Source organism: Lates calcarifer, linkage group LG19 (assembly GCF_001640805.2).
Source record: "Lates calcarifer isolate ASB-BC8 linkage group LG19, TLL_Latcal_v3, whole genome shotgun sequence".
In the NCBI taxonomy this organism is placed as follows: domain Eukaryota; kingdom Metazoa; phylum Chordata; class Actinopteri; family Centropomidae; genus Lates; species Lates calcarifer.
Window position 1 is genome coordinate 20,246,449 of NC_066851.1, and position 12,247 is coordinate 20,258,695.

The following is a 12,247-nucleotide window of genomic DNA, read 5'->3' on the forward strand; positions in this document are numbered from 1 at the left end:
ACCTGCAGCCTGAGGACAGTGGAGTGTATTTCTGTGCTGCTGGTAAACACAGTGATACAGGTGACTTAGACAGCTGTACAAATACTCAATCATCGGTCTCTGTGGATAGAAGATAACAGTCTCTTTGATGGACTACAGAGGGAGCTCTAACAGCACATAAAGATTTTGGTTGTCTTGTATTTATTTATTTATTTTTTATATATTGGTTGTGTGATGTAAGTGCTTGTGTTGCAACATGTGGTTAACTACATATGATAAACTAAAAATGTTTGTACCAGTAAAACTCAACTGCAAAACTGAGACTCAGAGGTGAACTTGCAACAAACAATATATTATACTCTCCTGTGTTGTTATACCAGGGTTTCAGGAGTCATTTCAGGTCGTTGTTATTTAGTTTCTCTTCATAAGGTGGCAGTACAGTACATCTGTAGTGTGTAGTGGCAGGTCAGGAAGACTATGATGATGATTGTGACACCACCCACTGAAAAAACTGCTGCTGTTCCTGATGGGACGGGTCACCAAGAAACAGAGGAGTGAATATTCAGTACAACTGCATATGATGAAAACACAGCACCAATAACAGGAATGTTCTTAAAGTCAGTCATGGAAGACAACAAGATGATCATTGTCCTCTGTATAACCTTTAATATCATACTGGTCTCAGGTAATGCAACAATTCTGTTCACTGGTTTTTATCTAAAAGGAGGATTCAGCCTCATGTTCCATGATTGTATATTGTTGTGTTTTTTCTACAGGTTCCTCTCTCAGTGACCAAGTCCAACAGACTCCAGCTGATATCTACAAAAATCCAGGACAAACAGCCAAAATCAGATGTTTACACAATATTCAAAGCTATAATCAAATCCTTTGGTACAAGCAATTAAAGAATGGACAGCTACAGTTCTTGGGATACATGTTTAAAAACACTGGAAACCCAGAAAAGGGACTGAATGTCAGCATGGATGGGAGTGCAGATAAAGGCCAGAATTGCACATTAACAATTGAAGGACTCAGCCTGAGCAGCAGTGCAGTGTACTTCTGTGCTGCTAGTTACCACAGTGCTACATATCACTGCTCCTCAGTACAAAAACCTCACCATCATGTTTTTTCATCTCTGTATTACAGCTCACAGCCTCCTGCACCTGTATTCCTTCATCTCATTAGGTGGCAGTATATCATTACTCAGACTCAGGTTACAATGTTAAGGGGAGGAGGACACACTGTAACATCACCCACCTAATGACTTCATGTTGGTTTGCTGATTGGACAGTTTACTCAAAGAGGAGGTTGAAATAATCAGTATAACTGCTGATACACTGAAGAAAACACAATGATTGATTTCAACAAGATCATAAATCACTCAGAGAAAACAAAATGATTCTCTTGTTACTAATCATTACTTTTAACACTGTTGTGGCTTCAGGTAATGTCACAAAATAATATTTTTTTTTAAAGTTCAGAATAAAATTTGCTCATGGATTTGTGTGTGTACAGTCAGTCTCCTATACTGCTGCTATTTCAACTGTTTCTAGATTTTTTATGTTTTGGGTTTCTGTTTTTCAATTAAGCAGTGTTATATTTTGTCTGGTGTTTGTTTTTCCACAGGTGCTTCTCTCAGTGACAAAGTCTACCAGACTCCAGCTGACATTCAGAAGGAACAAGAAGAAACAGCTAAAATCTACTGTTCACACGGTATCAGCAGCTATAACCAAATCCTCTGGTACAAGAAGTCAGACAGAGAACTACAGTTCCTGGGATACATGACAGGAAATATAGGAAAACCAGAGACTGGAGTGGATGTAAAGATAGATGGAGATGCAAATACAGACCAGAACTGCACATTAACAATCAATAAACTCAAGCCGAACGACAGTGCAGTGTACTTCTGTGCTGCTAGTTACCACAGTGCTACATATCACTGCTCCTCAGTACAAAAACCTGCCTATTCATCTCTGTATTAAAACTCACAGCTTCCTGCACCTGGAATAAACCATTTTAACCAATGTTGGTCTCTCTGCTGATTCAGATCAGAGATTATAATGGGAGGTTCTTTCTGTGGAGCAATGCTGTTTAACATCACACCTCCCATTATAAACAGCAGCCTCAGACATTCAGTATGTCTGCTGTGGCTGTGTCTCATTTCATCAGAATCATTATGATGACTCGAACGTAACTTTGTCATTGTTGTTTATTTAATCCATGAGAGCTTAACTTGTAAAAAAACAAATATATTCTACTCTCCCGTGTTGTTATACCAGGGTTTCAGGAGTCATTTCAGGTCGTTGTTATTTAGTTTCTCTTCATAAGGTGGCAGTACAGTACATCTGTAGTGTGTAGTGGCAGGTCAGGAAGACTATGATGATGACTGTGACACCACCCACTGAAAAAACTGCTGCTGTTCCTGATGGGACGGGTCACCAAGAAACAGAGGAGTGAATATTCAGTACAACTGCATATGATGAAAACACAGCACCAATAACAGGAATGTTCTTAAAGTCAGTCATGGAAGACAACAAGATGATCACTGTCCTCTGTATAACCTTTAATATCATACTGGTCTCAGGTAATGCAACAGTTCTGTTCACTGGTTTTTATCTAAAAGGAGGATTCAGCCTCATGTTCCATGATTGTATATTGTTGTGTTTTTTCCACAGGTTCCTCTCTCAGTGACAAAGTCCAACAGACTCCAGCTGATATCTACAAAAATCCAGGACAAACAGCCAAAATCAGATGTTTACACAATATTCAAAGCTATAATCAAATCCTTTGGTACAAACAATCAAAGGATAAAAAAGTACAGCTCCTGGGATACATGTACATAACTCCAACCCTAGAGCCTGGAGTGAATGTGAAGATTGATGGGAGTGCAGATAAGGACCAGAATTGCACATTAACAATTGAAGGACTCAGCCTGAACAACAGTGCAGTGTACTTCTGTGCTGCCAGTTACCACAGTGCTACATATCACTGCTCCACAGTACAAAAACCTCACCATCATGTGTTTTCTTCTCTGTATTACAGCTCACAGCTTCCTGCACCTGTATTCCTTCATCTCATTAGGTGGCAGTATATCATTACTCAGACTCAGGTTACAATGTTAAGGGGAGGAGGAAGCTCTATGACATCAACCTAATGACTTCATGTTGGTTTGCTGATTGGACAGTTTACTCAAAGAGGAGGTTGAAATAATCAGTATAACTGCTGATACACTGAAGAAAACACAATGGTTGATTTCAACAAGATCATAAATCACTCAGAGAAAACAAAATGATTGTCGTTTTAATAATCATTACTTTTAACACTGTTCTGGTTTCAGGTATTATTATCCAAATTATTTTTGAAAACTTTCTTTTAATGTTTAGGAAAAAATATGTTTATACATGTGTACAGTCAGTCTCCTATACTGCTGCTATTTCAGCTGTGTTTCTAGATTTTTTATGTTTTGTGTTCCTCTGTTTATCAGTTCATCAGTGTTTAAGCTCATGTTATATTTTGTCTGGTGCTTTGTTTTTCCACAGGTTCCTCTGTCAGTGACAAAGTCCAACAGACTCCAGCTGACATTCACAAGAAACAAGGACAAACAGCCAAAATCTACTGCTCACACAATGACAACAACTATAACCAAATCCTCTGGTACAAGAAGTCAGACAGAGAACTACAGTTCCTGGGATACATGTTAACAATCTCAGGAAAACCTGCGGATGGAGTGAATGTAAAGATAGAAGGGGGTGCAAGTAAAGGCCAGAATTGCACATTAACAATTGAAGGACTCAGCCTGAACAACAGTGCAGTGTACTTCTGTGCTGCTAGTTACCACAGTGCTACACATCACTGCTTCTCAGTACAAAAACCTCACTGCCACATATTTAATCAGTTCACAGCTCCTTACACTTGTGCTCCCTCCTCTCATTAGGTGGCAGTATATCACTGCACCACACGCTGGTTTTAACGTTAGAGGAAGAGGACATAATATGACACCACCCACCTACAGAGCTCATGTTTATTTTACATATATCAGAGTGTACTCAGGAAGGAGGTCATTATAACTGCTGTTATGCTGAAGAAAACAGGATGATTCAAAGTAACAAGATTTAACCAAACATTTAACCAAACACAAAATGATGCTCCTATTTTCTTTACTCATAATTATGACTTTGAACACTGATCTGGTTTCAGGTAATGCCATTAAAATTACTTTGAGCTAAAGCTGTAACAAAATCTGTTTGTAGATTTATTCAGTCAGTCTCCTCTACTGCTGCTATTTCAGCTGTGTTTCTAGAGTTTTTCAATTCATCAGTGTTGAAGCTCATGCTGTAATTTGCCTGGTGCTTTGCTTATCATTTTTTCCCACAGGTGCCTCTGTCAGTGACAAAGTCCAACAGACTCCAGCTGACATTCACAAGAAACAAGAAGAAACAGCCAAAATCTACTGTTCACACAATGACAACAGCTATAACCAAATCCTCTGGTACAAGCAGTCAAACAGAGAACTTCAGCTCCTGGGATACATGACAGGAGACAGTGAAAACCTAGAGCCTGGAGTGAAGGTGAAGATTGAAGGGAATGCAAACAAAGGCCAGAATTGCACATTAACAATTGAAGGACTCAGCCTGAACGACAGTGCAGTGTACTTCTGTGCTGCTAGTTACCACAGTGCTACATATCACTGCTCCTCAGTACAAAAACCTCACCATCATGTTTTTTTTTTCTCTATATTACAGCTCACAGCCTCCTGCACCTGTATTCCTCCATCTCATTCATCTCGTGGTGGTGGCTGACATGATGGTTATAATGTTAAGGGGAGGAGGAAGCTCTATGACATCGTCCTAATGACTTCATGTTGGTTTGCTGATTGGACAGTTTACTCAAAGAGGAGGTTGAAATAATCAGTATAACTGCTGATACACTGAAGAAAACACAATGATTGATTTCAACAAGATCATAAAACACTCAACACAAAATGATTCTTCTATTTCTAATCATTACTTATACCTTTATTCCAGTTGCAGGTAATGTCAATAAAATAGTTAAAATAATTACTTGTGTACAGCCTACAGCTATTTCAGCCATGTTTTAGCATTATTTTACTTTTTAGATTGTCAGTTTTTAAATCTAACATTGGCCACGTTCATGTTGCATGGTATTCTGACACTTCAGTGATCTGTTTTCCACAGGTTCCTCTCTCAGTGACCAAGTCCACCAGACTCCAGCTGACATACAGAAGAAACCAGGAGGAACAGCCAAAATCTACTGTTCACACAGTATAGACAGCTATGATCGAATCTTCTGGTACAAACAGTTGAAGAACAAACAGCTACAGTTCCTGGGATATATGTTAGGAAAGGATGGCTATCCAGAGAAAGGAGTGGATGTAAAGATAGATGGGGGTGCAAATAAAGGCCAGAATTGCACATTAACAATTGATGGACTCAGCCTGAGCAACAGTGCAGTGTACTTCTGTGCTGCTAGTTACCACAGTGCTACATATCACTGCTCCTCAGTACAAAAACCTGCCTATTCATCTCTGTATTAAAACTCACAGCCTCCTGCACCTGGAATAAACCATTTTAACCAATGTTGGTCTCTCTGCTGATTCAGATCAGAGATTATAATGGGAGGTTCTTTCTGTGGAGCAATGCTGTTTAACATCACACCTCCCATTATAAACAGCAGCCTCAGACATTCAGTATGTCTGCTGTGGCTGTGTCTCATTTCATCAGAATCATTATGATGACTCGAACGTAACTTTGTCATTGTTGTTTATTTAATCCATGAGAGCTTAACTTGTAAAAAAACAAATATATTCTACTCTCCTGTGTTGTTATACCAGGGTTTCAGGAGTCATTTCAGGTCGTTGTTATTTAGTTTCTCTTCATAAGGTGGCAGTACAGTACATCTGTAGTGTGTAGTGGCAGGTCAGGAAGACTATGATGATGACTGTGACACCACCCACTGAAAAAACTGCTGCTGTTCCTGATGGGACGGGTCACCAAGAAACAGAGGAGTGAATATTCAGTACAACTGCATATGATGAAAACACAGCACCAATAACAGGAATGTTCTTAAAGTCAGTCATGGAAGACAACAAGATGATCACTGTCCTCTGTATAACCTTTAATATCATACTGGTCTCAGGTAATGCAACAGTTCTGTTCACTGGTTTTTATCTAAAAGGAGGATTCAGCCTCATGTTCCATGATTGTATATTGTTGTGTTTTTTCCACAGGTTCCTCTCTCAGTGACAAAGTCCAACAGACTCCAGCTGATATCTACAAAAATCCAGGACAAACAGCCAAAATCAGATGTTTACACAATATTCAAAGCTATAATCAAATCTTCTGGTACAAACAATCAAAGGATAAAAAACTACAGCTCCTGGGATACATGTACGGAAGACAATTTCTAGAGCCTGGAGTGAATGTGAAGATTGATGGGGGTGCAGATAAAGGCCAGAATTGCACATTAACAATTGAAGGACTCAGCCTGAACAACAGTGCAGTGTACTTCTGTGCTGCTAGTTACCACAGTGCTACATATCACTGCTCCTCAGTACAAAAACCTCACCATCATGTGTTTTCTTCTCTGTATTACAGCTCACAGCCTCCTGCACCTGTATTCCTTCATCTCATTAGGTGGCAGTATATCATTACTCAGACTCAGGTTATAATGTTAAGGGGAGGAGGAAACTCTATGACATCATCCTAATGACTTCATGTTGGTTTGCTGATTGGACAGTTTACTCAAAGAGGAGGTTGAAATAATCAGTATAACTGCTGATACACTGAAGAAAACACAATGATTCATTCGAGATCATTAAACACTCAGAGAACACAAAATGATTCTCTTGTTACTAATCATTCATTTTAACCTTGTTCTGGTTTCAGGTAATGCCATGATAAGTGTGTGTACAGTCAGTCTCTTGTACTGCTGCTATTTCAGCTGTTTCTAGATTTTTAATCTTTTATGTTCAGTTTTTCAGCTCATCAGTGTTTAAACTCATGCTGTAATTTGTCTGGTTATAATTTTTCCACAGGTTCCTCTCTCAGTGACAAAGTCCAACAGACTCCAGCTGATATCTACAAAAATCCAGGACAAACAGCCAAAATCAGATGTTTACACAAAATTGACAACTATTATACAGTCCTCTGGTACAAACAGTTGAAAAATAGACAACTACAGTTCCTGGGATACATGTATAAAGATAATGGAAACCCAGAAAAGGGACTGAATGTCAGCATGGATGGGAGTGCAGATAAAGGCCAGACCAGCACATTAACAATTGAAGGACTCAGCCTGAACGACAGTGCAGTGTACTTCTGTGCTGCTAGTTACCACAGTGCTACATATCACTGCTCCTCAGTACAAAAACCTCACCATCATGTTTTTTCATCTCTGTATTACAGCTCACAGCCTCCTGCACCTGTATTCCTCCATCTCATTCATCTCATGGTGGTGGCTGACATGATGGTTATAATGTTAAGGGGAGGAGGAAGCTCTATGACATCATCCTAATGACTTCATGTTGGTTTGCTGATTGGACAGTTTACTCAAAGAGGAGGTTGAAATAATCAGTATAACTGCTGATACACTGAAGAAAACACAATGATTGATTTCAACAAGATCATAAAACACTCAGAGAAAACAAAATGATTCTTCTATTTCTAATCATTACTTATACCTTTATTCCAGTTGCAGGTAATGTCAATAAAATAGTTAAAATAATTACTTGTGTACAGCCTACAGCTATTTCAGCCATGTTTTAGCATTATTTTACTTTTTAGATTGTCAGTTTTTAAATCTAACATTGGCCACGTTCATGTTGCATGGTATTCTGACACTTCAGTGATCTGTTTTCCACAGGTTCCTCTCTCAGTGACCAAGTCCACCAGACTCCAGCTGACATACAGAAGAAACCAGGAGGAACAGCCAAAATCTACTGTTCACACAGTATAGACAGCTATGATCGAATCTTCTGGTACAAACAGTTGAAGAACAAACAGCTACAGTTCTTGGGATACATGTTTTTAAAGAATGGCTATCCAGAGAAAGGAGTGGATGTAAAGATTGAAGGGGATGCAAATAAAGGCCAGAACTGCACATTAACAATTGAAGGACTCAGCCTGAACAACAGTGCAGTGTACTTCTGTGCTGCTAGTTACCACAGTGCTACACATCACTGCTTCTCAGTACAAAAACCTCACTGCCACATATTTAATCAGTTCACAGCTCCTTACACTTGTGCTCCCTCCTCTCATTAGGTGGCAGTATATCACTGCACCACACGCTGGTTTTAACGTTAGAGGAAGAGGACATAATATGACACCACCCACCTACAGAGCTCATGTTTATTTTACATATATCAGAGTGTACTCAGGAAGGAGGTCATTATAACTGCTGTTATGCTGAAGAAAACAGGATGATTCAAAGTACCAAGATTCAACCAAACATTTAACCAAACACAAAATGATGCTCCTATTTTCTTTACTCATAATTATGACTTTGAACACTGATCTGGTTTCAGGTAATGCCATTAAAATTACTTTGAGCTAAAGCTGTAAAAAAAGTCTTTGTAGATTTATTCAGTCAGTCTCCTCTACTGCTGCTATTTCAGCTGTGTTTCTAGAGTTTTTCAATTCATCAGTGTTGAAGCTCATGCTGTAATTTGCCTGGTGCTTTGCTTATCATTTTTTCCCACAGGTGCCTCTGTCAGTGACAAAGTCCAACAGACTCCAGCTGACATTCACAAGAAACAAGAACAAACAGCCAAAATCTACTGTTCACACAATATTGACAACTATTACATAATCCTCTGGTACAAGCAGTCAAACAGAGAACTTCAGCTCCTGGGATACATGACAGGAGACAGTGAAAACCTAGAGCCTGGAGTGAATGTGAAGATTAAAGGGAATGCAAACAAAGGCCGGAATTGCACATTAACAATTGAAGGACTCCGCACGAACAACAGTGCAGTGTACTTCTGTGTTGCTAGTTACCACAGTGCTACATATCACTGCTCCTCAGTACAAAAACCTGCCTATTTATCTCTGTATTAAAACTCACAGCTTCTTGCACCTGGAATAAACCATTTCAACCAATGTTGGTCTCTCTGCTGATTCAGATCAGAGATTATAATGGGAGGTTCTTTCTGTGGAGCAATGCTGTTTAACATCACACCTCCCACTATAAACAGCAGCCTCAGACATTCAGTATGTCTGCTGTGGCTGTGTCTCATTTCATCAGAATCATAATGACAGCTCCAATACTCATCACATTTGCAGTCTCATCTCTGTGGCTTCAAGGTAAAAGAACAAACATTTATTTTTGTGCAGTGTGAGAGAGTCTATGATTTATTGTTGTGTATTTACTAACAATGAAACATTAGCTGATGGAGACTCAGAAAGAATGGATGTGAATTAATATTTGAATGTTTTTAATCTTTACTGTGAGCAGGATTTCGATTTTTTAAATTTTGTCTTTTCTCCTCAGTTCGCTGCCAGGATTTGACCCAACACCCTGCAATCAGCTGGAATTATGAGTCCAAATCTGCAGAGATGAACTGCAGCCACAACAAAGGCATTACTTATAACCAGATGTACTGGTACAGACAGCGTCCAGGAGAGACCATGACCTTCATTGTCTACACAGTTTTTATGGGGCAGCCAGACTATGGGGGGCTCTCTCAAACCAAATATTCAGCTAACAAAGATACAATAGAGACGGGGGCTCTTACTGTGAAAAACCTGCAGCCTGAGGACAGTGGAGTGTATTTCTGTGCTGCTGGTAAACACAGTGACGTGAGACGTATGAGCAGCTGAACAAAAACCGCCTGCCAATAATTTGGCTTATCAGATACAAGATGATGAGTTTACTATCTTCCCAGTAGGTGGAGCTGGAGCTCCAGAGATTTAGAGTCTATAGTGAGAGGTTTATTCAGTCGAGCACTCAGTGTTCCAGTATTGTTCATTTTACTTTGGCTCATTGTTAATCACTTACTCATTAAGGGGTATCACTTTATCTATAATTTCTACACTCTTTCTGTCTTTCTTTAATGTTTGTCTGGGTGTTGAGATCGACCACACTCCTCCAGCTTTTCTCAGAAAATCTGGAGACCCGCTGGTCTGCAGCCATGTAAAGAACAAGTACATGCTCAAGCAAGTGGAGACACAGCAAAGAATCACTCTCTGTTAAAAGAAGACCTATGGTGGACTTATTGTTTTGAATGAGAACCTGAACAGACCACTCCCAGCCAGCTGGTCCTGATTGGATGCTTTCATCCCTACCAGACAGTATACAGTGATGTTTTCACTGCCCTTTCTTTTGCAAACCTCCCTTTCCTGTTCAAGCCTCTCACTAAAGGTGAGAGTCAGAGTGATCTGATGACAGAGCCCAGCAACTTCAATCCTTCACACTGAGACACAGATTGGCTTGTTATCTAAACACAAGATGATATGTTTTCTCTTTTTCTGTTGCATAGCAGGTGATAATTGTTCAAACAGCCCAGTTAGTTCATAAGATTGTTCAAATATTTTTTATTTTTAATGAGTCCTTTACTTTCTGTCTTTTTCCAGGTGTTACTCTGGGTCTTGAGGTCCGTCAGTCTCACTCTGATCTCATCATAAAACCTGGTGACAAAGTGCAGATTTTCTGCAGCCATGATAAGACTGACTACAGGATGATGCTCTGGTACCAGCGTTCACCAGGAGACACAGCATTGAAACTCATTGGATACTTGTACTTCAAAGATGTCAAAATGGAAGAGCCATATAAGGAACACTTCAATATCTCTGGAGATTTAGGTGGAAGTGCAACAAAGAATGGATCTTTAATAATCCAAGTCACAGGACGTGAACAGAGTGCAGTTTACTACTGTGCAGCCAGCAAAGCACACTGACAAAAATCCCCTCTGTACTTAACAAAAACCCCACACAATTATTTATCATTCATGGCTGTGAAATAGACAAGCTCCCAGACACCTGCTTCTGTGGTTGTATTTTGGTTTGATGCCATCATATCAGCATTAACTAATACGACCCTGTTCCTATTTTATTGTTTTATTTCCAATTCAATTAGGGAAGTTAATTTATCATAATTTATACAACCAGGAAAGACACATATATGATCAACTTGATGAGCATAAATAAGAGAAGCTGCATCACCACTAACAGCAGCGACTATCCTCCATTCTTATGAAAGTTAACATGTTTTCTTCTCTGCCACCAGGAGTCGCAAACACACTGCTTGTGAAATCCTATATTTCACATATTCTACAGAGGCTGTGCTGTATACATTAAGTAAATTTTAATATGTTAAAAGTTTATATTCATCTGTTGCCTTGTTTGTATTGGCACCTATCAATAAATAAATGTTTCATTACAATCTGTAGATCTGAACACTGCTGACTTGGTGCCACATGAAAACTCCTCCCAGCACGCTGGATATTTTACGGTTTCTTCATCACTTCCCTTTCCTATTTAAACCTCAGTCATCTCGGTAGAGCCATTAGTTGATGAAAACAGCGACAATCAATGTGATCTAATTTCAAATGACATCTACAAACCTCTTTCATACATGGTTTATGTGTCATCTAAAGGCTTCTGAATATATGTTCTACATTGACAAAGACAAAATGTTCTGCCTTCTAATTTTCTGTTGCCTGTCAGGTAAAAATGTGAGACAGTATTAATCCCTTTGAATGTGAAAATGTTTTTATTTTAATTTATCATCTAACACAATATAGAAAAGTTCTCATTTTTCTCTTTGTCTAGGAGTTTGTCTGAGTCTTGACATCCACCAGTCTCACTCTGATCTCATCACAAAATCTGGTGACAAAGTGGAGATTTTCTGCAGCTATGACAGAAATGACTTTTTGCTGATGCTCTGGTACCAGCGCTCACCTGGAGACACAGCTATGAAGCTCATTGGATACTTGGACTTCATGACTGTTAAAATGGAAAAGCCATATGATAAAGATTTTAATATCTCTGGGGATTTCACCGGGACTACAGGAAAGAACTGCTCTCTTATACTCAGATCTGCTGGAAAAGAGCACAGTGCACTTTACTACTGTTTAGCTAGCAAGGCACAGTGTCTGAACTTTCTTTCGGCTAATACAAAAACTACTCTGACAGGCCCCTCCCAACCAGCTACTCCTGATTTGATGCTATAATAATATAAAGCCAGCCTATGCACAGTAAGAAGGTTATGTAACAACCTCCCTTTCCTGTTCAAGCCTCTCACTAAAGGTGAG

General features: G+C 39.3%; 1 long non-coding RNA gene and 1 gene segment (V, D, J or C); both read left to right on the plus strand.

Annotated features, from left to right (window-relative positions):
• The first annotated feature begins 4,022 nt into the window (after window positions 1–4,022).
• On the plus strand, window positions 4,023–9,089 carry LOC127143593 (uncharacterized). The gene is made up of 7 exons (XR_007815156.1): window positions 4,023–4,176; window positions 4,354–4,547; window positions 4,722–5,009; window positions 5,175–6,135; window positions 7,034–7,695; window positions 7,861–8,521; window positions 8,698–9,089. It is a non-coding gene; the product is annotated as an uncharacterized LOC127143593 (long non-coding RNA).
• A 113-nt stretch (window positions 9,090–9,202) lies between these two features.
• Window positions 9,203–9,815, plus strand: LOC127143642 (T cell receptor beta variable 7-2-like). The segment is given in 2 exon segments: window positions 9,203–9,299; window positions 9,487–9,815. Coding segments are annotated over 2 exon segments (420 nt in total).
• Window positions 9,816–12,247: the final 2,432 nt, after the last annotated feature.